The sequence below is a fragment of the Engystomops pustulosus genome, chromosome 2 (genome assembly GCF_040894005.1).
Source record: "Engystomops pustulosus chromosome 2, aEngPut4.maternal, whole genome shotgun sequence".
Lineage (NCBI taxonomy): Eukaryota > Metazoa > Chordata > Amphibia > Anura > Leptodactylidae > Engystomops > Engystomops pustulosus.
Window position 1 is genome coordinate 36390105 of NC_092412.1, and position 25840 is coordinate 36415944.

At 41.1% G+C, this 25840-nt stretch overlaps 1 protein-coding gene across 1 annotated transcript in view; it reads right to left on the reverse strand.

Annotated features, from left to right (window-relative positions):
• Positions 1-1983: 1983 nt before the first annotated feature.
• The window catches only part of ARHGAP20 (Rho GTPase activating protein 20), an 81200-nt gene continuing 57343 nt past the window's right edge, over positions 1984-25840 (reverse strand). The window contains exons 7-15 of the mRNA XM_072134253.1: positions 25208-25285; positions 24589-24655; positions 23532-23711; positions 13361-13539; positions 9467-9628; positions 8832-8941; positions 7487-7676; positions 7095-7209; positions 1984-5954 (exon numbers count right to left, since the gene is read on the reverse strand). Of these exons, the coding sequence (XP_071990354.1) occupies positions 4135-5954; positions 7095-7209; positions 7487-7676; positions 8832-8941; positions 9467-9628; positions 13361-13539; positions 23532-23711; positions 24589-24655; positions 25208-25285 (2901 nt within the window). The 3' untranslated portion in view covers positions 1984-4134. The remainder of the gene's footprint in view (positions 5955-7094; positions 7210-7486; positions 7677-8831; positions 8942-9466; positions 9629-13360; positions 13540-23531; positions 23712-24588; positions 24656-25207; positions 25286-25840) is intronic.

Here is a 25840-nt window from a genome sequence, read left to right on the forward strand (position 1 = left end):
GAGGATCAAATCATCAAAAGGATATATAAGAAATTGACACCACAGGACAAAACTAGGATAGTGAACTAAGAGAGACATCACAACTGCAGTAGAGCGTTAATTCGTGGAATACTGAATCTGTAGCTCGTTTCAGACATATATGCAGAAGTCATACATCATGAAAGTTTTGACACCCACCTTGCACCCCTCTTTTTCGTGCAGTACACTATTATCTACTTATGTCTGTGGATCTACAGCTTGTATAGTCAGTGGGGCTCATTTATCATACGCTGGTGCACTATGCATGATGTACCATTGCCCCCTGCCGGATCAGGAGGCTCTAACCTGGCATAGAATTGCGCCATAGCCTGCGCCCTCTCTGCCACCGGCTGCGCCCCCATTTGGTGTGGAGGTGGTGTAAGGCATAAAATAGGTGCACTACCTGGCCCCATGATAAATGTGCCCTGATATCTCACAGTGGCTGTCTGAGGCTTATGTCTAGAGGCAGAACATCTTAGGGTCTTTGGGCTAGTGCAGGCAGATGGATAGATGTGGGATAAATAGAAGATATTAAGCGAAGCAACGCATGAAAGGGAAATACATCATGCGTCAACATATGATCCAAACCACATCCCGGCACCTTCCGGATCCATCAGATCTTGTCCTGTCTGCCGTAAAAACTGTGCTACATCCTGTGCTAGAACCTGGGGCTAGTGGCCACTACACACCCGGCACCACCTACCTCCTCCCAACATAGAGGGCGGAGTAGTAGCAATTTCTGGCTCTTTGAATTGAGACTAAATAATCACATGTCATGATAAAACCTCCCTTTGCCGAGATATTCAGTTTATTTTTGTGTTGGTGTGCTGCTTTTTTTTTACATAGTACTGTCTTTATAAATAGATATGTTTTAGATGGATAGATAGATATCTCCTATAGATAAACTGATATATCACACAGCTACTATAAACCATTAGGATTTTATGCAACCTTAATATGAAACAGAGATGGCTACTATAGCCAGGAGAACGATAGATGGGGCGTAACAGGATTCTGAATGGGGCCCCTTTACCCCCTCTGAAAATATACATATTTGGATATTAACACATTTATACACTCTTACACACATTTATGCACTTACACAGATCTGTCCCAGTAGCTGCTGACTACATGGGGAAGTAGATGGTAGGAATTAGAGATGAGAGATACGTAGTCCTGTCATTCTGCTGTCCCCTCCCTCTCCCTCCCGCCTTTTGTTATCGGAGCTGCCGATTCTTGCTGTGTACGGTGCAAGATGTGCACTGTTATATACATATAATCTGTACAATCTGTAACATTCTATGAATATTATGGTGCACTTGCACCATACTTTAGTTTGTCAGATTAATTGCCGGGCCCCCTGACACTGCAGGCCCCATAGCAGCTTCTACCGCTATAGTTACGCCCCTGGATAGATAGACATCTATCCAATGAAGAGGCAGCACTCCAAGATAGGTGAAAGAAGGTGAGTCTTTATTCCATAGAAGCAACATTTCGGTGTTGCTTGAAAAAGGTGTACCACAACACCGAAAAGTCACTTTTATGGAATAAAGACTCACCCTCTTCCACGTATCTTGGAGTGATGCCTCTTTATTGGATATATATTTGGGACCCATGCCAGGGGATCAACGGCATAGCCTTTTGGTCCAAAAAGAAAGTCCACAGTTATTAATAGAAAAATAGGCAGCATCCAAGGATATTTTCAGTGATATTTTCAAGGATATCTTTGTCACTGAAAATATCCTTAGAGTCCTGCCCAATAGATATCCAATAGACACAACTTGTATGTACACATCTACCTCATCTCCATCCATTGTATCCATCTTTCTCTTTCTCAGTCACTGGTTTAGGAGTCCTGTAGTACAACACAAGTTTTTTTCCAAAAAAAGACACAAAACCACCCGATATACCTCGGTGTTTAAGCACAAGAATGTTCTCTTCAGTCCTCCGCTGGCGCATACAATGTTCTGTTACAATGGCTTTTATTACTCCATACAATAGAATACATATATTTATATCATTAGAATCAGTGCCATAACAAACCGATGAACAAAACCATAGAAAGGTTAGCAGCATCTTCCGCAAGTACAAAAATACACATCTTTTAATAATAGCATCGTAATGGAAATGACATCGGGACGATCTGTACAAGTTCATGAAGCAGATGAGATTCTTAAATATAACAGGACTCGTAACATAAATTACTGGAGACACAAGCATTGAGCACACAATATTGCACGGCTGAAAGAGAACGCTAACATCTACTAGCACAAATGGTTAAATTCTAGGTTACATTGAATTCTTTTCATGAAAAAGGCACCCATCAGAACGTCCCTTTATATTTTTGGATTTGTATACATACTCAGCATGGGGTACCTGGGTAGAGAAGCTCGTCTTACAGCTATAGAGCTGCTTATACTTCAGAGACCCCTGGGAAAGGACCATGTGCAATCTATGAATGTGATTGGCTGCAGCCGTCATGTGATTCATAGCACTTCCTGTCTAGGAGTATACACATAGACACCCGGATCGGGAAACCCTAAGCATATTTTTAACTCTTTCTTATGTCTCATCTCCCAGAGTTTTTTTTTTTTTTTTAAAGTGAACTAGAAAACAGTTTTAATGTGAAATTCCACACTTTTGTTTTGTTTTGTATTAAAAGGTTCAAAATTTGGTACTGAATCATTTAGAATTGTATATTTACAGCAATAAAGTGCTCTTTTTTGTATTATACATAGAATTAAAGTGACCCTTTAGTCTGTCCATTACTAAGCCTCATTTCTATTAGGGTTTGTGCAAAAACTTCCAGATGATCAACTTTATTTTACTGGTAGTTTTAATTTTCTGTACATTATTATCATTCTATCAGCTCTCCGCACACTTATGTCCTGGTAAACCAATACACAGCAGCCAATCAGAAGAAGTAAAGCTTCAGGGGTGGGGAGAGAGCCGCAGTCTGAACCAATGATGAAACAGGGGGTGTGTCTCAGACTCTCATTGCAAACGCTGTAGATAAATTGTTGTGGGCACAGCTCTGATATAATAGACCTATGCTAAAGAACAGTCAAGTTTTAAGATCTGAGAAAAATAAGTGCCAAGTAACTGTCCCTTGTAGATACTGACTTAAAGTGTATCGGTCATTTGAGATAATTTTTTATATTGTGTGTGGGGGGATGTGGTAAACATTTTTCTAATATACTTCATTAACATATTCTGCTTAGTTTGTAAAAAAAAAAATAAAAATCAATCTACTCCCTCTCATAGAGATGCATATTCCAGCCTGTATAGGGTGTGTCTATGGAGTCTGCATGAGCTCAGATATCTAATCTCCCTGTGTGTGTTTAAACAGCTCTGGCAGTGAGAATTAACCCCTTTCCTTTCTGATTGATCTTCAAAAATACTGCTCATAGCATACTACAGCCAGGGAGAGAGTAGAAGGGGTTAATAACTTAAGATAATTTTTGCAGCCCATGACTGGACCGTTGTTTAAAAAAACAGGCATTGACAAAAAAGTAATGGGCCAAGGAGGGGTTGAAGGCAATGATAGAAGTACGGTAATTATAATATTAGAACGAAAGGATAAGTTTATTGGGGGTCAGGGGATGTAGAACAGAAAATAGGGATGTTGTGGGGAACAATGGGAAAATGAGTGTTTTAAAAGATAAATTTATGGAATTTTGGACTCAAAATATAAAGAAACAGAACATTCCATAGAGAATACGATTTTTGGGAAGCCTCTTTGGAGGAAACAATATTTAGGGTGCACTTTTCTGTATACAAACCTAATAATATAAAGTATAAGACCAGTAGACAGGGAGCCTTAAACCTTATTCCCCTCCAGACAAAACATAACATACCGATCCCATATGTACGCTGGAATGAGCATCAATGTTTAGGTAAATGAAATAAAATGGAACACATAAACACATTTTCTAAGAAAGTCAAATACTGTAAATATCTCATAAAAAAACACACTACACTCATTCACATAAATTAGACACAGATGATACTCTTTCATAGTCAATGGATTCATAATATATGAATAAAACTATTAGTCTGTGTAGCCAATGAGACGTTGGGACCAACCAAAGAAGGTCGGGTTCTCTTTACCCAACCCTATACATAGGATTCTTCTGCAAAAAATCTTTGGTCAATGTCTTCAAATTTCGGGTCATTGCAACATTTTGTGTGCCAATCTCTGCCACCTTTAGCGATTGGGTCGTCACATTCTTGTGACTTTTTAATGTGTTTATGTACATCTGGCAAATGGAAGAAGTCCTCACCGTTGGTGGTCAACTTTGGAGACACGCAAAAGTTTTTCTCCAAGTCACAATTGGCAATTCTAATTCCAGTGTCCACGTTGGAAGGTAGCACTTTATTTTTTTTAAAACTACCCACACGAATGCTGATATCCCTGCTGAGTGAGGATTTGGTGCTATCCTCTTTTGTGCGAGACAAGACCTCATCAGGCTGGTGGATCGAATGTTCACTAGAAGACTTCAGGCTTGAATTGAGAAGCACAGGTTCTTCTAAGCAGCAAGAATTAGTAGATTTTCGACGGTTCCTTTGACTAAACAATGAAATATTAGGATTGAGAAAAAGTGTTTGTGGCAATTGGGCACTGTCCTGGCCGTGAGAAGATATTTCAATGTTGATAGAGACAGGAGATGGGAATATCAAAGAGCTACTACTCACCCCATTGTCACCGTTCCCATTTTTGTCAAGAACAACCTTGTCTGCTCCATATGGTTGGGGCTTTTGGCCACTTACTTCCTTGGCATCCTTACAGCCTTTGGCTTTGAGTCCTGTAGGGGGTTGTTTGGCTCCACACTCTGAACTTGGCACAGTTATGTGTTCTCTAAACAGGAAACCTTCTGAAATTTCCTGTATACTTGATGATAGTGCTTTTGTGCTATGGCTGGTATCTGTTTGGCTTCTGCCCTCATATTTGTCCATCTTTTTTGAGGACCAGATCTTTGCAGAAGATCGGCTATTTTTTAACCATGTAATGGGTGGAGCACTTACTGAAATTTTATTGTTTGGAAAATCGCCTCCATCTTTTCCATTTATAAATGTGGTACCATTAGAAGGTTGCTTGCCTTCTTCAGCCACCACAAATCCTGAAAAGGAACGGTCTCCAAGAAAATCTGGGCTGAGTTCTACTTGTTTTTTGTGTTCCCGCAATGTGCAGTCCAATTGTGAAGGCACGTCATTCAAATTTAACACTGAAAAGTCTGAGAACTGAGAAAAAGCACTGTCCAAGGAACTCAGTGAAGACCCTGAAGGAGATGTCCCAGGAGAAGACAAACTAGAACAACTAGTTCGGGAGCAAATGTTTAGTCTCAAAGCAGTGGGCGGCATAAGTCTATTGGGGATGATTTTTTTGTCACCTGTCTGCTTTTTGTTACCATTTTTACTAACGTCAATCCCCAATGTCACACTACGATTTATAAGTTTTTGGCCTTCCACTTGAAGAAAGCGATGCTGTTTGAGATAATCCTCAGCTGACTGAGAGAGAAGAGCATCACAACTTGAGTTATTCTCCTGTGGAGACTCATTAAGTTGACTGAACCTAGATGCCAAGATCCCAATAGCAGGCTCCGAGGAACGTCGGTGCCGCCTCACATCAGTAGTAGAAGAGTACCCCGAAGTATTGGAACACAGAGAGTCCTCCTCAGACTGCTCATGTAATACTGATCGATGGTGAGAAACTGCGGACATCTTCACAGGTTGTGCACGAGAAGAGCTGTAGGCCTGGTTCTCTTCATTGTAGACGTGATCCAGATCACAATCACTTAGCGTTAAAACAGAATCTCTACTTCTATTGTCATGACTTCTCTTTGTAGGAAGATCACTATATGGGGAGTCTCCATCATCATTAAGTTCATTCTCCAGGCTATCATACGATGAGTCTATTTGCTTAAAGGAACATATATCTAAAAGAAAAAGAAGAAGAAAGGTCTTGGTATCGTATTTGAATACAATTGACAATTTTAATACGGTATCTTTAGGAAGAGAATAATAATGATTGGTCCCTTGTTATCCCCCATCTATTACTTCTACTATTGGATAAGAGTTGTCCTTTTTCTGGAGGAAGGATTTTATGTTTCTATTATGTCTTACAATCCCAGGGAAGTTTTAAGGCACGCAGCAGGAAGATGCCGATTCCAACCCATTAATCCAAAACTTATGCTCCAAGCATAAGACAAAATGTAACTCTCCATTAGGCATGACCCTAACAAGGGAAGTATAAAGCCCTGATAGGGTCATCGTTATTATAGTTACCTTGTTAAAGTTCGGGGTTTGCTGCAGTTCATGTGACCCACGAGCAGCAGGACTCTGGACTTCCTTTGATGGCCCGTGTCCTGCTGTTGTTTTCGCAGAAGGAGAGTGACAGTATGGTCCAATTTGTCCGAGGCCAGCAGAACATGGCGTGTCACAGTAAGTCCAAAGTACAGCTGCAGGTCACATGACCCACAGCTCTGGGCAGAGAACCCTCCCAACTTTAACAGGTAATTTTGGGGACCCTGTTAGGGTTTTATTCCTGTGCCCTGTTAAAGTGTGAAATTAGGGACCAACCCCTTTACCCAGCAATCCCCATATTGCCCCCCTGACCAATTTCCCCCCCCCCTCCCAAATTTTTTAATTTGGCAAGCACTCCTGGTTCCAAGTTTAACCTTACCCTCCAAGTGCAAAACATCACAGAATATTTTAGAATAATTTTTGAGTGAATTCAATACTTCATGTTGGGCGTAGTCCTGTAGTCACATTCTTTCCATCACAGATGACGCTTGTTTGCATTTATATAATTAGGAATCTTTTTGGTGACTAATTTGGATTTTATAGGATTTTAGCAATTTGAGCCTATTATGGTTAAAAAGCAGTCTGTTATATGTCTTATGGCTGGGTGACATGTGCAAATGTAGCTTTGTGGTGCTCTACAATAATAAAACCAAACAAACTTGTTTTATATAAATTCCTCATTGGGTTTTCCATTTTTAAGATCGGCCTATGTGTATTTATCCCAAAACATGATGGATTTTATAATCTGCTAGTATTTACAGGTAAGTCCTTACCTGAGCTATCCTCTTGGTTATCATCTTTAGATGACAAGTTGGCATATAACAATGAGATGTCGTCTCCAAAAACCAAGCAGTAATTCTCTATCAAGAACTGCACGAGGATCGACACCTGGAAAGAAGAAGGAGGAAACAGTCTTTGAAAAGTGTTTATGTCTACATTATTTTTGTAAAAATCATAACATTTAAGTCCTGCCACCAAGACTTCCCACTTTCAGGTCAGACTTGCAAAAACTTTGCCTCTTCTCTGGCCAGAAGAAGCCACTGGAATCATGGTTGGAAATTGTAGACTGATAGAAGTATGTAATGGTGGAATAGAAAGGACCTCAGGAACTTATAATGACCAATATTTTTGACAATGATTGTTCTATATAGATAAGACATGTTACCTTTCTTGTGAATTCGGCCTCAGCCTCGGGGCTAGAAGGGTTAGGGAGCCACAGAAGACTAGGCGAGATGCACACAGCGAGATTGAAGGACGTCATCTGGTTATTCTCGGAGCGTTTCTCGATGCAATGTAAGACTCCGAATAAGTAGCGCATCAGTGTAGTGTTCACGTGAGGAAGCTTCTCAAGTAGCCTGTAATTCCACACAATACCAAATTTATAGTTTTTTTTTTTGTTTAATATGTATATGTCCCAAAATGAGAGCCATCACTTTGTTACTATTCTGTCAAAACTTTGTATTTTTTCTTAAAGGGCTTTTTCATGAATGTAAAAAAACCCTAGCGGGCTGGAGGTGGACATATAGTCTGCCCGGGATTCAGCATTGCTCCAGTACTGCCAGTTTTCAGGCCTACTCTCAACCAAAAGTTCCTGGTAGTCACTAGACCTGTTTCAGCCAATGAGTCGCCTCCTGGGTCCAGGAGATAACAAAAGAAGTGCAAACCCCTGGAAAACTAAACTAGTACAAGTAGGCCACTCATTTGCTGAAGCAGGTCCTATGAAAACCAGACGTACCGGAGTAATAAGGGAACCAGAATAGCGCAAGTATTCATTCTTTTTTTCTACACCTGCCCTGGCCCTCTAAGGGTTTTCCGGAATACTTATTTTATTTTAACAATATATAGTTTTCTTTTTTTTAATTGAATATATATATATATATATATATATATATATATATATATATATATATATATATATATATATATATATATATGATATAGATATATATATAGATATAGATATATATATAGATATCTATATATCTATATCCAACTTCCGGACTTCAAACAATTGTTTGAAGTCCGGAAGTTGGCTAGTCCCGATTTTGGATTTGTTTTAACTTATCTTAGGCAAATATTGGCGGGGCAGTTAAAGGTCCCTTTAATCTGGTAGTTGCACACACACTAAAAAAACCAGCTTCTTGGTCGTAGCAGTAAAAATACCTTCTGGGCCAGTAAAATGCCAACCAGCTGGCAACACCATCTAAAAGTCATAATGGACCCTGCCAAATATGCATATCCCTGGGTGGTATTGAAATGTTTTCTCCCTTTTTTGTTTTGGAGTGATTATGATCCCACTTGAAGATCTTTTTCCGGCAATCGGATTTCAAAAATCTTGATGGATAAAACAAGTCCATTCATGGAAAAGAAGTTTACATCCATATCAACATTTCGGATGATGAACAGTGTGGTCAAGAATCAGAGCCGGCAGGAGAATTTCACATCTCGCTGAAGGAGCTCTTTATAATGGAGTGAAATATGTAAAAGCAGTAAAATAGGTAAATACTCACTTCTTCACTGCTTTTATCTTCTCTGCTTGACTGCCTTGATCCAGCACAGAAACCCATTTATCACAGAGTTTAGATGAAAAGACACTGCCGGGAATATTCCGAAGGAAATCCTGAGAACGGGAAGAGAGAAGTTAAAATATAACAGAGGATACCAGAAAGCACTGAAGAATGTCAACGTGTAGACTGGAAACATGCCATCCATCCATCTATTTCCATCTATCTACCCATCTATTCCATCTCATATCCATCTATTTCCATATATCCATCTAGCTATTCTATCTCATATCAATCCAGGTATCCATCCATCTATAAATCTATCCATCATCTATCTCCTATCTATCTATAAATCCATCATCTATCATCCATCTCATATCTATCTATCAACCTACCTACCTTCCTACCTATCATCTACGGTATCCATGTATCCTAAGCTATCGTTAGAAACGATGGTCCTGTGTGTTTTTACAACCATATCTACTATGAAACTATGAGACAAAGGTTAGTTTCTCTGCCCCTTCTCTCCATATTAATTTACAGATGTCTCATTGGTGCCCCTCATGACACCCAACATCTGTAACGTTAACCATCATCTAACCCTTACCCTTGGGGACTCCCCTGCTTTAGGGCACACATACCTTAAACACAGATGCCGTGACAAAGATGGATTCACACGCAAAATCAACATCAAATCCAGAGTTGAGCCGTTCTTTCATCTCTTTGCAGGATTTTGCATTAGCGGAACGTCTAAAGATGCCTCTTGTGAAGGGTCCATCTTGGCAAAGGACGGATAACATATCCTAAAGATAAAGAAAATATATTTACACACAGAAGCCAAACGAGAAAATCTTTGAAGGGAGTTCCAGGATTTTTTTATCTGATCACTTTAGGATAGGCGATCAGGGGCGTAACTACAGGGGTAGCAGCCCTAGAAACTGCTATGGGGCCCGCAGTATCAGGGGGACCCTGGCATTTGGGGTATTAGGTGTGTATATGGTATTGTAAGTATGTGTGAATTTACCGTATGTGCGTATAAGGTAATATATGCGTGTGTGTATATGTGATATGTGTGTATGGTAATATATGCGTGTGTGTATATGTGATATGTGTACAGGTGGTCCCCTACTTAAGAACACCTGACTTACAGACGACCCCTAGTTACAAACGTATCTCTGGATTTTGGTAATTTACTGTACTTTAGTCCTAGGCTACAATAAACAGCTTTAACAGTTATCAATGGTGGCTGTAATTAAGGTTTATTGTTATTCCTGGTTCTTATGACAACCCAACATTTTTTAAATCCAATTGTCACAGAGACCAAAAAATTTTTGACTGGGGTTACAATAATAAAGTATACGATTCCGACATGCATACAAACTCAACTTAAGAACAAACCTACAGAACCTATCTTGTATGTAACCTGGGGACTGCCTGTATATGGTAATATATGTATGTGTGTATATGCTGTATGTATATAGTATATATCTGTGTATAAATGTGTGTATTTGTAGAAAACATGTGTGAGCATGTATGTATATTATTTATAGGGGAAAGGGGCCTCATTTGGAAGTTTGCTATGGGGCTCAACCTCTCCTAGTTACACCCCTGTAGGTGATCCATTTGTCTGCCAATAGAGATCAGATTCCAGCACCCAACTGATCAGCTTTTTGATCACCAGTATTGGTATCAAATCAAGTAAATGGGACTTTGTTGCAACAACATTGGTAGGTAAGAAGTAAAGAGGTAGTAGCTCTAGTCACAACACTACAGACTTTTCAAGTACCACCCATCTGATATTAATCATCATTCCTGGATGGGTGATGGTCTAGGGGAGTATGGGAGGGGATACTCAATAAAAAAAATCCATTTAACTTAATTACAAACAAGAGAAAAGTTGTCTAAACCTAATATTTGTCGTAAAGTCGGGTACACCAATTGTAACTCTTTTGGGGAAATGATCAGGCATGTTGAAATTTCCACATGTCTGATCTTTTGTCCTTACTGGAGATGATGAGGCTTGACTAGAGTTGACCTTAGCCACAACAAGATGGAGGATCATTCAAACTTGAGTTCCAATGGAGGTCCAATTTGCCCAAACAGACAAAACCTCGATACTCTTTGGATTTTAGGGCCGAGTTCCCCTATAAAAATGACCTTCACATGTGCCGGAAAGCAGAATATGGACGTGTAGCTGCATCATGAATTGCAGTTAGTGATGGTTGGACCTGCATGTGCCTGTACGTGCTCGGCAGTCAGATCTACAGTGCAATACATTGCCCTTGTACTTTGGGCTATGCTTACATTGTCACGTACAGACAGCCTAGTCATACATCATATGACACGAACGTTCACAACACGCAATGTATAATCAAAGATTATGTCTACACCGTGCCAGTTCCTTAAAGCCATGCTAACGTTTAGCAGCCACATTTTTTTCCGAACACGTAGAACACTGTAGAAAATGACTGTAAATGAAGATGAATTTCTCCTTTTACAGACACTTTGTTTTACTTACATAGCGCAAGTTACCGCCGGATCTGTTCTCATGTGTGAAATGATCATTTGTCTTAAAGGGGTTAGGACTGATCTTGAGTGGTTAGCAAGGAATAAAACATGTTTCGTGTAGACTATGATCTACTGCAGCCCTCAGCCACCGGGGGGCCCCTAGGCATTTATCAAGTCAGTGGTTACCTCTTTGTGGCCAAAAGTCTATGCATCAAGACTATAGCATTGGAGAAAGGAAAATCTATAATATAAACCAAGCATAATAGACCTCACTTACTCATAGATCCAGGCACCGAGACTGTGGAAATCCTCTTGTATTTGTTATCCATGGTCTCGTTTTTTTAAATGATCCTGGGGGTGTTACCAGAGCCATTCTGTGTTGCAGCTTCACAGGCTGTTACAATGGTCTCCCCTCCTCCCTCAGCACTTCCCACTCCCACTTCCTGATGTCAGCTCACTGCAGCACAGGAAGTTTTAGCACACAGTGGGAAGGGAAATTGCTCCTGCGTAGTGTAACAGCCTGTGAAGCTAGAACACGGGGGGGGCTCTGGTAAACCATAAAACTTTGTTAAATCATAAATCACTCTCCGTGCAACAGCCACTAGTTGAAGCTTGCTAAAAATATGAATGCAGCTCCCAACAAATTCATTATAAACGTTATACATCTGCAGCAGTTTATGGTGGGTAGGATTGAATAAAAGGAACACTCCAATCACAGCGGATTCATTGAATTTTAACTTGTGCAGGGTCTGAAGGGGGAAGCAGGACTCCAGGTTCTAGCAAGGTTCTAGGAATACAATGAAAATGGGTCCTGCTCCCCTCATCAGACCATACACCATGTATTATTCAATGAATGAGCTTTGACTGGAGTGTTCCTTTAAGACTGATAAGGACCCTGGGCTGCATGAAAATAGCGGACCCCCAACAGTCGATTTTTGTAATGGTTTGACACTACCTTCATGGAGTACTTTTGTAAAGGGATAGTACCTTCTGTAGGCTCTAAGTTCATGGACCTTTGGGGGTCCTGGAATGACTCTTTGCCATTTTTGTGGTTTATGTCAAAAGCCAGTATACATGTTGGAGGAGTAAAGTGTTGGTGGCTCTCTATAGGGCAGCATCAAACTTGGTGAGTGGCCATAAGCTTTTGGAGCCTTGGGCCCCAGGGGGCTACATTGACCACCCATATTCTTATCTACTACTATGTACCATGGGCTTCTCATTTATTGGACCACTGAAGGTGGTAGTATATGTTCTTTGGTGGTGGATGCATTTTCACTCATTGTGGTTTATTGTAACCAGTGACCAGCAGGGGTGTAACTTGAGTTGCAGTTGCAACTGGGCCCAAGAGGCCTAGGCGGCCCATGTGGTGTACCTTATCTATATCAGAAAACTAGTACTCCAAACAATACATTATAGTTATAAAGGAAATCTACCATTTGTTTTTATGCATTGTGAACCAAACATACCTTGAGAATTCTGTAGCCTCACTGATGCAGAAACATATCTTGTTTAATCCCTAAACTGAGTGATTTTGATGAAAAAACTATTATAAATTTATGATAACAAGGCTCTGTCGCTTCTGTGTCTGACTTGGCGCTTCTTCTCCTCTTACCTTAATTATGCACTGCTTCAGAGAATGTTGTATTCGCTGTGTTGTCACTGACAGGCAGAAGTAATCAATCGCTGCACCATCCCCACTGTATATGAATCATCCAGCTCAGGTTAATTTGTCCTGTCTGGACACTCCAGGAAGCTCAGTGAAACAGTAATTTAGAATTGTTTTTGAGCAAAACCACTCAGATCAGGGATTAAACAAGATATGTTTCTGCATCAGTGTAGCTACAGCATTCTCATGCTATGCATGAAAACAAATGGTAGATTTCCTGTAAGTTACACCACTGGTGACCACCCACATTTATACAAGTGCCCTGTGATTTATATGGCATGTATAGAAAAGTCCCATGTTTAACCATTTATACAGCTGACGCATTTCCAGTTCACCAAAACGATACAGAAATTGTGCTCACCATGACAGCTTTGGGCAGGTTATCATTCTCACATATGGTTGGCAAAGAAAGTCCAAAAAGCTTTCCAGGAGTTAAAGAGGTTGGAGAAAGAGGGATGTTATCCAGCTGAGAGCTTGAACCGCGCCAGAAGGTCCAGTTTATGATCGAGCGTTTCCGTTTAAATGGCTTCTGGCTTGGATCTGGAGGAAAAAAAAAATGAATAGATTAAATTGAAGATTTATACTGCGCCCCTTATTTTGGACAATGACCACATTTATGTACAAAGTAACAATTCCTCCCTTTGTTTGTTGGGTCCAGCAATCCTCTGCGCCAATAATGATGACATGACGCGTTCCAGAGACTGTACGCCAAAAACTGACCACAACTGTGCACAACATCATGGGGGGTTTGTATTACAATAGATCACGTTCCAAAAGTCTGATAGATGACATGACTTCAGGGACAGGGACAAACTGAGAGCAGATGTTACATGATATTATTATCTTGCGCGTTTTACCTGCTGGATGTCCGTCGCACAATAGCAACAAATAGTAGAAAATTCTGGTTTTTATTCGCTCTCAGCACGTAGAGTTATAAATAGGACTGGCAGCGCTCCAATAGCTAGAAAACTGCTGTTATTGAAGAAACATTTAATATCTGACGCGTTTTAGGTCAGAACAGTGTTGTATTGATGTTCTTTTGCTTACATTGTTTCTCTCTTTGCTTTTTTTTTGTAGCCAAAACCTGGGGCTTATGCAAAAACAAGGAATTTTTTCCTTCATTATTCCAAATGCATCAAACCTACAACAAGTTTATGGGCCTTTTATAGGAAGTCTGTCAGGTTCGAAATTCATGGCAAACCACTAATTGTTCCACATAAAGCCCTCTACATGGCACTAATAAATAGTTTGTGCCCATTGAAATTTAAAGGGAACCTGTCAGCAGAAATTGAGCTAATAACCCACTAACAGTAGGTTGCCAAGCAGCTAGACACGATCATGTTTCTTTCATGGTCCAGTGTGGTGGTTGTATAAAGTCAAGGAGGTGGAGAGTTTTAACACTGAAGTCAAGCTCTCTCTTCCTCAGAAAGCCCCCTCCACTGTAATTGATGCTCCTGCGTCTAGAGACATCACTAACCAGATCTTCTGAAGACTTATATCAATCACAGAGGAGGAGGCATTCAGAGCTCACCACCTTGACTTCAGTGTAAAACTCTCCGCCTCCTTGACTTCATACAAGCAATTTACATCCCAGTTCAAAGTTGATTTTGTGGAGGATGCCACCACACTGGATCATGAAAGAAACAAAAACTAGAAGGTTTTACATTGCTGGACAATATACTGGTAGTGGTTTATTTGGCCAATTGCTGATGACAGGTTCCATTTAAAGACAGTGCAAGGAAATTTTCTTCTCTAAGCAAACCATACCTAACTTGTAGACCAAAGGTGGTGATTGGGATGACCCAAGATTGATTGTTACCCTCTATCCACAGGATAACAATCTGATTGGTGAGGGTTCAACTGCTGGAACCCCAACTGATAGGGCAGCACTGTGGCTCAGTGGTTAGCATTACAGCCTTGCAGCGCTCGGGAACCTGGGTTCAAGTCCCAGGGTCAACATCTGCAAAGAGTTTGTATGTTCTCTCTGTGTTTGCGTGGGTTTCCTCCGGGTCCTCCGGTTTCCTCCCGCACTCCAAAACATACTGGTAGGTTGATAAGATTGTGGCCCCATTGGGGACAGGGACTGATTTGGGAAGCTCTGTGCTATGCTGCGTAATCTGTGTGCACTATATAAATAAAGGAATTATTATACAAGGATGTGAGTTTTGTTCTTACTAATTGAATCTCCAATGTTCCCATTGTACAAAATGGAGCAGCAGGATGCATTCTCAAGCTGTTTTTCCATCAAATAGTGAGAATGGGATTCATGTTCTTGTGACAGTTGGATAGGGGATTACCCTTTTAAAGGGAACACATTAGGGGCTTGTACCTGTGGCTTAGTATATAATAGCCCAAATAGCCTAAATCTTGTGCCGCAAATTAATAAAACAAGCCTTGATACAGATAATTTACCCACAAATCTTTGTTGCTGGTGACACTTGCGTGGGGGTGCACTGGAGCCTGGGAAGAATACCTTGCTCTTCCGGAATATGCGGGAAACCAAGAGCCAGCCAAGTGTTAACGATTTTATTAAAAGGAAACCTACCATTTCCTTTTAAGGATTATGAAGCAAAACCATACCTTGTGAATGCTGTAGCTACACTGGTGCAGAAACATATCTTGTTCAACCCCTGAACCAAGTGGTTTTGCGGAAAAAAACAATTATAAAATTATGATATGAGGCGCTGTCGCTCCTGTGGCTGCCTCGGCGCTCTCCTCTTACCATAATTATGCTCTCTCTAGCCTTGTCCTGCCCAGCATACACAGAGAATAGGTCATCACTGTGTTGTCCCCGACAAGCAGAAGTAATCAATTGCTGCACCATCACCATGTTGTGTATCCAGTTCAGATTGATTAGTCCTGTCTGCACAGTTCAGAAAGCTCAGCGTGTAATTGTGCTTTCCCAAGGTCCTGAATTTAATTGTTTTTTGAGCAAAACCTCTCAGATAAGGTATTAAACAAGATATGTTTCTGCATCAGTGTAGCAACAGCACTCTCAAGGTATCTTTGGTTCATAATGCATGAAAACAAAATGGTAGATAAGGCTATTTGGGACAATAAGAAATCTATTTAATGTCACAGAAGCCCCTGGTAATAGCAGGAGCCAAATAGGAGGATTAAATATTTTTTTTTTACAAATAGGAAGATAAAAGGTATGCACACAATCTATTAAGCAATTTTTTATTTTATTTTTAAGAAAAAAGCCATGTTTTTCAACCTTTTTAATTTTCGGGGAACATGACCCTATGTCTTCTTTGTATTGTCAACGATATGTCTACTTCTCCAAAACGGACCATAAAACTAGCGCTGCTGACATGTAAATGCCTTGTCCTGGGAGAGCACTTAGGCAACACATGTGTAAAATAATCATCACTCTTCTGAGTGTAGGAAAACAGCCCCACCAAAGAAATGCTGGCCCTGCACGGCCCAGTATATTGTTACAGCCAGGCCATACGCTGGGAGGAAAACACTACCGGATTTCTTTAACCCCTCTCACGGCCAAGGGCTTTAACGCAACTTTATTTTCATGGATAGAAGGGTCTCAGGTTGCACATTCCCATTTTCAATGACAGCGCAGGAGCCATATGTAACTGATAAAGAATTCAGGGATCTGGGTGTGACAGCTCCGATATGACTTATAACAATTGCTGCCTGTTTCTTTTTACTTTTATTATTCTATATATTTCAGCTTTGGATCTGCACGATCCCCCCTGGGACTGGGTGGAAAGGCTTTGCCGAAGACTTTAACTTATAAAAATATTTCTCTACATAACCCTTCAGTAACCCTCCGACTTCTCATCCAAGGAGAGCAACTCCAATGTGAATACATATAGATGTTATGTTATATCTAGAATGTGTATGTGTATATTCATGTATGTATGTATGTATGTATGTATATATGTATGTATCATATACAGTGGGTATGGAAAGAATTCAGACCCCTTTAAAATTTTTCATTCTTTGTTTCATTGCAGCCAATTGATAAGATCAAAAAAAGATCTTGACAGAAAAAAAACGGAAATGTAGATATTTTTACAAATTTATTAAATAACAAAAACTGAAATATCACATTAGACCCTTTGCTCAGTAGCGAGTAGAAGCAGTTTTGGAGCTAGTACAGCCATGTGTCTTGATACAACAAGTTTTTCACACCTAGGGGATCCTCTACCTCTTCCTTGCAGATCCTCTCCAGTTCCCTCAGGTTGGATGGTGAACATTGGTGGAAGCCATTTTCAAGTTTCTCCACAGATGCTCATTTGGGTTTAGGTCAGGGCTCTGGCTGGGCCAGTTAGCAATGGTCACAGAGATGTTCTGAAGCCTCTGCTTTGTTATTTTAGCTGTGTGCTTTGGGTCATTGTCTTGTTGGAAGGTGAAACTTCGGCCCAGTCTGAGGTCCAGAGCACTCTGGAAGAGGTTTCTTCCAGGTTGTTTCTCTACTTGGCCACATTTATCTTTCCTTCAATTATAACCAGGCGTCCCGTCTCTGCCCCCATAACATGATGCTGCCATCACCATTTTTCACTGTTGGAATTTTATTTGTCAGGTGATGAGCAGCGTCTGGGTTTCTCCAATGCTTAGAATTAATACCACAAAGTTCAGTCTTCATCATATCAGACCAGAGATTCTTATTTCTCATAGCCTGGGAGTCCTTCATATGTCTTGCACTGAGGAGAGGCTTCCGTCGGCACACTCTACCATAGACAGTTCCTTGGGCAGTTCTTTAGACCTTATGTTTCTTATGTGCTCTGAAATGCACTGTGAGGTGTTATATAGAAAGGGGTTTGCCTTTCCTAATTAAGTCCAATCAGTTTAATTAGCCTGTGTGAGGGCTTATTTTCTGAGTAACAAATTTTACTTCTGAGTGACATTATTTATTATTCCATGCCGTGTACTGGGAAGCTGGAAATTTCCAAATGTGGTGAAATTGGCAAAAACTGCATTTGTTTCTTATGGGCTCAGTTTTTGCAACTGTGCACTCCAAATGATACATCTGCTTTGGTTTGGATATCAAATTCATATAGGTTTTATTGTGTTTTAATACATTCTCAGGGTCAGAAAGTACGAGTTCTCCTTATGGAGACTTTGCCAATTAAGGCCACCTTAAAGGCATGTGGAGACTTAAAGACATGGACGCTCCACTAGGGAAATCTGGGAAGTATGCAAATACATTTTCCAAGGTGTTAAATGGAAAACAATGCCTCTTTTTGCTACCTTGAAAGGCAGCCACCTTAACACCAAGTATGACCTACCTACAAGAAGTCTAAAAACATGATTAAGGAGAACTCTTCCCTTCTGACTGACCCTAATCCATAGCCTCTCTCACAGCCAATCCAGTTCCCTACGCTGTACTGAGGAGAACCAACCAGGTCGAAATATTGCTGTCTACAGTTGGGAGACTTCTTGTAGGTCATACTTGGTGTTAAGGGGGCTGCCTTTCACGGTAGCAAAAGGAGGTATTGTTTTCCATTTAACACCTTGTAAAACGTATTTGCATAATTCGCAGAATACATTCGCAAAAATTATAACAATGTGTATGAAAAATAATAGTTTCACCCTATTTTGGCACTAATAACTTTTTCATACTTCGGTGAACAAAGCTGTGTAAGGCGTCATCAAAAGATGGTGAAACTAATTTTTTTTCGTACACATTGTTATCATGGGGCTGGTTTTATGGTTATATACAGTATAAGGGGCTGAATACTTATGACCATGTGATATGGTTTAATAAATTAGGAAAAATATCTACATTTTTTTTTTTTTTTGTCAAGATGGGGTGCAAAGTGTTCATTAATGAGAAAAAAAAAGAGAGTGAAAAATGTAAAGGGGTCTGAATACTTTCCATTCTCACTGTATGTATGCATATATAATTATTCACATTTTAAAAAATTTTAAATTTATTCTCAAGGTTTTGCAATTTTTATATGGAAGTGGTTTCCTGGCAAACAACCAATAGGTTGGGCTTCCAGGTATTGATGACTTATCCATAAGATGGGATGGTTTTCGAAGCTCTGCTCCTTCACTGCCTCCAGCACCACATTCAACACAGAGAAAGGGGCCAAAAAAACAGCTGAATCTTTAGTATAGTGGCTGGACCAGGGTACTGCATCCAAGCTCCTCTTTCCAAGTGAATGGGAATTGAACTGTAGTAACACAGCTCTGCCACTATGAGGAGGATGGAGCTGTTCTCTCTGCAAAATTTCTGTGTTGATTCCACCAGACCAATGTGATAATGATTTAATATCCATAGGGTCAAACTCCTAAAAGGCCTTTATATGTACAGGAGGCAGTTTTGTAGAAAACAGTAATTTTGTTAAATTGGTAAGTGCCAGAGTAGCTAAGTTTTCTGGGTCTATTTTTTTCTCATTTTTAGGATTACCTAGGTGACACTTCGTCTAATAATGGGACCCCCAAATGAATGGAGCAGCAAGTTGTGCAATGACTTCTCCATTCACCTCTATGTGACAGGTGGTGATAGATGAGCACAGCTACTGGCATTAAAGCTCCTGCAGTCCAGTAGTAATTGGGATGAATAGAAACAAGAAATATATATTGTGAAAAAAAGCCAAAGTTTTACAGTTTTGGGGAAGTTAATTCAATGTTTATGCCTCCTTTGGACCATCAATCTTAAGGTACCAAACTGTATCTATGAGGGGATATGTTCAATCCGGCTGAACTCGGACCTGGAAATAGCTGTCTATGTTCTGGAGAAGGGGACTCTGACTCAAGCAGGTTATGAAAAATTTGTGGGACTTTTGGTATAAAGATGTAAATTTTGGTCAACCCGTTAATTAATTTGAACACAATTAACACTGGTCTGATAATGACGTGAAATGTATCAAACGGGGATAAAAATTGGGGTTGCAGAAGTGGTAGATACACCAGAACTTGCCCGATTTGAATCCTGTTACAGATTTTTGATGCCTGGGATCTGATTTTAATTTTCTGTAAATCATTTTGTGGGGTTTATAGCGAGGCTTTTCTTCTTCTATATATAGAAATGACCTGTGTGTGACAGTGGGCTTTACAGATCAATCTCTGCAGACCAGGCTATTATTAGCAGACTTGTGAAAGCGGCTTAGCTGCTTCTATAGGCCGGGCCCTGGCTCTTTAACCATTCCACCCACTCAACAGCGCACTTCATACTAGGGAAGCCTTCTGATACTAGAGGATTTACATATGACTGCATAGTGTATACTACATAGTGTTTAACCATCTGATCTCCTTTCCAGGTAGGGCCGGCGCCAGAGCTGGGCATACCTGGGCAAGTGCTGGGGTCCAGAGCTGCTGGGGGGGCCCACATAAGGCTGTACATAAGGAATCCATGGGGTGAGGGAGGCTTATATAAAATAACCATAATAACCATATGTAAAATATCACAATAAGTATGATAAACTAGGGAATATTTTAGGGAACAGGAGACTGTTAGTTTCTGAATTTTTTAAATCGCTATGTGAGTTAACTGCAAAGGGGCCTACTGAGGCTCTGTCACCCAGGGGCATACTGAAATCTGGAGCCGACTCGGTTTCCAGGACTGTGATCTTCTGGGAGATGTAATAGACAAGATAGAGAGAAGTGCCTGCTGGGAGTTGTAGTTTAGAACCATTGGAGAGTCCTGAGTTTTGGATATCCTTCTTCAAGATGACATCAGTATCTAGTCTGTGAAACCTTATCATCAAGGTTTGCCTTATACCGACTACATTTTCTGTAACCTGAAAGGTAGCTTAGTGGTCTGATAAACATTAGACCACATGCAAACATCACTCGTTACAGTTTAGCTCATTTGAGACCAAGGATCAGGCATGTTGAATCTGAACATGCCCAATTTTCTTCCACCTATTCATGCCAAAGGAACATTGTACTAGGTCCTCATGGTTCTCCATTGGTGATAGATATTAAGGGGAAGATAAGGATTGGGCAGCTGGATTTTAATATGCCTAATCTTGTCATTCTCAGCAATGTCGGCCACCAGCAAATGTATCTGCTTTGCCCTTTCTGCATGTGGCCCTGGCTGAGCCATCAGGAATGTGTATGGGGTAAATTGGGTGAGCTATCCGTTGTTTGGCCGACAGCTGTCTAGAGAGTATGTGTGTTTTCTGGCCACGGATAACAAATATAAGAAGATTTGTAAAGCTCTACGGAAAATGATGGCGCTATATAAATAAAGAATAAAGTATGTATTTAATATGCTGGATTTTGATGGTACCGTATATACTCGAGTATAAGCCGATCCGAGTATAAGCCGAGGCCCCTAATTTTACCACCAAAAACTGGGAAAACCTATAAGCCGAGGGTGGGAAATGCATTGGTCACAGACACCCCCAGTATACAGCCAACCAGCCCCCTATAGTATACAGCCTGCCCCAGTATACAGCCACCCCAGCCTGCCCCCAGTAGTATACAGCCAGCCCATCTTGCCCCCAGTAGTATACAGCCAGCCCCATGTAGTATACAGCTAGCCCCATGTAGTATACAGCTAGCCCCATGTAGTATACAGCTAGCCCCTTGTAGTATACAGCTTCCCCCAGTAGTATACAGCTTCCCCCAGTAGTATACAGCATCCCCCAGTAGTATACAGCATCCCCCAGTAGTATGCAGCATCCCCCAGTAGTATACAGCCACCTCAGCCTGACCCCAGTAGTATACAGCATCCCCCAGTAGTATACAGCCACCTCAGCCTGACCCCAGTAGTATACAGCATCCCCCAGTAGTATACAGCCACCTCAGCCTGACCCCAGTAGTATACAGCATCCCCCAGTAGTATACAGCATCCCCCAGTAGTATACAGCATCCCCCAGTAGTATACAGCATCCCCCAGTAGTATACAGCATCCCCCAGTAGTATACAGCATCCCCCAGTAGTATACAGCCACCTCAGCCTGACCCCAGTAGTATACAGCATCCCCCAGTAGTATACAGCATCCCCCAGTAGTATACAGCATCCCCCAGTAGTATACAGCCACCTCAGCCTGACCCCAGTAGTATACAGCTTGCCCCCGAGTAGTATACAGCTTGCCCCCGAGTAGTATACAGCCTGCCCCCAGTAGTATACAGCCTGCCCCGTGTAGTATACAGCCGCCCCAGCATAAAAAAAATAAATAAACTTATATACTCACCCTCCGGTGGCCCCGATTCGCAGCGCTGCTCCCCCGATGTCCGCGTCGCTGGTCTTCAGGCTTCTGCGCCCGTCTTCCTTCTTCTGTGGGGCGCCGCCATTGCTCTCTCCCGGGCCGGCACCTAGTATGACGCGCCGCTGCCGACGTCATGCTAGGCGCCGCCCGGGGGAAAAACAATGGCGGCGCCGAGCAGAAGACAGAAGACGGGCGCGGATGCCTGAAGACGAGCCGCGCGGACATCGGGGGAGCAGCGCTGCGCATCGGGGCCACCGGAGGGTGAGTATATAAGTTTATTTTTTTTTTAAGTAATTTTGACTGACTGACTTCTGTATAAGCCGAGGGGACGTTTTTCAGCACATTTTTTGTGCTGAAAAACTCGGCTTATACACGAGTATATACGGTAATTTTCCTTTAAGCCATCTCCATAGACTCTACATGTAAAACAAACGTAACTCAGTATATAGAAATACACTATGTTTAGAAAGAAGGGTAATGATCCATTATAAAAGATAATCCATTTTGAAATCCAACATATTCCATCCCTGTCCACAATATCCCCTATGGAAGAGCCAGGGGCGTAACTACAGGGGTAGTAGCCATAGCAGCTGCTATGGGGCCCACAGTGTTAGGGGGCCCGGCATGTTGGATATTGGATGTGTATTGGGTGTAAATATGCTGTATGTGTGGGTGTGGTGTATATATTCTTTATTTGCATGTGTATAAACTCTGTATGTCCTGTATGTATAAATGTATATGCTGTATGTATGTATATGGTATTGTATGAATGTGTGTATTTGAGGTATGTGTGTATATGTGATGTGTATTTGCTGTATGTCTGTGTATATGGTATGGTGCATATGGTAAGGTATGTATGTGTGTATATGATGCATGGGTGTGTATGGTGTATATATATGTATATGCTGTATGTATGTATATGTGGTGTGTTTATAAAAAGTGTGAGTAACTTACATGTGCGATTAAATACATTTTTAAGGGAGAAGGGGACCCCCATTCAGAAGTCTGCTATGGGGCCTGCATCTCCTAGTTACGCCCCTAGGGACAACCCACAAACATTACACTATCACAACATGAACCCCATGTACTATTGTTGCAATGGCACCAGTCCTATTGGAACGTGCAACAAACCCACCTCCACTATATCCACGTACAATACCAAAGTATTTCAACATATCCCAAATTTTTGTTAAATCAAATAAAGAAAAAATCTCTGTTGTAGTCATTGAAAATTGCCCAGGAGGACGATTTCCTGAAAATGTAACTTTGCTCAATATGTGTAAACACGCTGTAGATTCTAGGAAAATACCTCAGGCGAGTGGAATGTGCGCTCCGACCCTCTCATTATGTCAGTAATAACAGACTCCAGAGGCTGAATGAGCCCTCTGTAAGGTGGAGGACTCACCGGCGAGCTGCTGACATACGGCCAGGCGGCTGGGCTTCAGTATGAACTGACACTGCATCTCCCGGGGCAGCTGCTCCATCAGGAAAGGCCCCTCTAAATTGATGGAGTCTTTTGTCCCTTGGATCTGAGGCAAAGCATCACGAATGTGGCTCATTTTAATCCCAAATGGATATTCGTGTCCTGAGGCAAAAGAAAAAAAAAGCTTAAAGAACTGCAAATTAAGTTCTATTACAGAAGCATTATAATATTATTTAATATGTATATGTAAGAAATCCTTCTAGTCAGGGATCAGTGGGACTGATAGGTGGCATTATTACAACACTTCTTTCATTTTTATTCGGTTATATTTGGAAAATGATATTGCAGAAAGAAGTCCTGAACTATAAAACTTCTATGATTTCAGATTACATGCAGTCCTATCTGCAGGCAACATGTTATAGAGCAGGGATGGCTGAGCAGATTGTACAGTGTCCTATCTGCAGGCAGCATGTTATGGAGCAGGAGGAGCTGAGCAGATTGTACATAGTGTCCTATCTGCAGTCAATATATTATAGAACAGGAGTAGCTGAGAAGTGTCCTATATGCTGGCAGCATGTTATAGAGCAGGGAGAGCTCAGCAGCTTTTATATGATATCCTATCTACAGTCAGTATATTATAGAGCAGGAGTAGCTTAGAAGATTGTACTTAGTGTCCTATCCGCAGGCAGTATGTTATAGAGCTAGAGCAGCCAAGAAAATTGTACATAGTGTCCTATTTGTAGGCAGCATTTATATATGAAGGAGAGCTAAGCCGATTGTACATAGTATCCTATCTGCAGGCAGTATGTTATAGAGCAGGAGGAGCCGAGCACATTGGTTAATAACTTAAGACACCTTTACAACATACATCCTCAAAGGATCCGACCCATTAAATCAATGGACAATAGCAGCCCGAGCCATATAGATTGCAGAGACCGGCTATGAACACATTCCTATCATATCACCACAATGTTGATTTTCTGATTGTCTCCTTTGAAGAGCTTAAGCTAAAACAGTAGTTGCCATTCCTTTAGCGTACCAATAAGAGGATAAGGTGCATCATCTTTGCCCGAGGTGACCCACAACTGGTAATCTCCTTCTGAGCCCTGCGGAGAGAGAACACAACACAGGATGAGCCGAGTGATGCTCATTGTCCTCAGGCCGTATGACAAGACGGGGATGGTGAAGAACCCATCATAAGCTGCTGACATCACACAGGCCGTAATCCTGTCAGGGTCAGGAAAACAAACTGGGAGAGATGAAATTTATCATCAGGTTTTACCGAGTAATCCCCACTGCACATTACATCATGGCTGACGGATAATATCATATTATGTAAAATTCTGCTCTGATTGGAATCAGGGCTGATGGGTAATAATGAGGAATCGGGCAGACTGCCGAGAGTCGGGAAAATGATATGATCCTAATGAGAGAGAAGAAGATTGACAAGACAGGAAATATTTATCCTACGTGCTTACTGACATGAATCCAGGTCCTAGACTAATGAGGCCATTGAGGAACTAGGGGGAGGTCAGGTCCGAAAGGAAATGAGTGACCACAAAATAATATTCTAATAGGATGGATAGCATTTTTCGGGATTCTACTTAATGCGACTGGCTACTTACGGTACATTTTATTAAAAGTTGATAACAACTTACCTCCACATTAAATAGCTGTAAGGCTGTTTTGATGACATCAGTCACCGTATCTTCATTGGACACAGTCAGAGTTTTTGACTATGACAAAAAAAAAAAAAACTTGAACATTAGTACCTCTAGAATCAATGGTTTAAGTTAAAAGCTCATGTTTATATTTTTTGATTTTAAGAAACTGACCCACAAAGTTATTGGTAGAATAAAAACACTTAAGCCCCACCCCCGAACTTGTAGACTGCCAGCCCCCGCCTAATCTGGGAAGGGCTTCCTTACTTTAGGGAAGGGGTTTTGTAAGCCCTTTGCTCTTTCTGAACCCAATGTGTGGTTCTTCCAGCCACCTTGGGATATTTACAAAGTAGGAGGTTGTGGGATTATATTTTATTCTCTTTACAGCAGTCCCTGGGTTACATACAAGGGCATCTACCGCCAGGATGAAGGACTGTATGCAAATGAGCTAGAGGAACTCCAGATTCCATAGGCGTTAATGGAGCCTGGAGCCTTAGGATTTGCATACAGTCTTTCATCCTGGTGGTAGATGCCCTTGAACTTGTATGCAAGTCAGAACTGATATATTTTGTAAATGTAACTCCAGACAAAGTATTTTTTGAATCCCTGTGAAAATTGGATTTTCAAAAT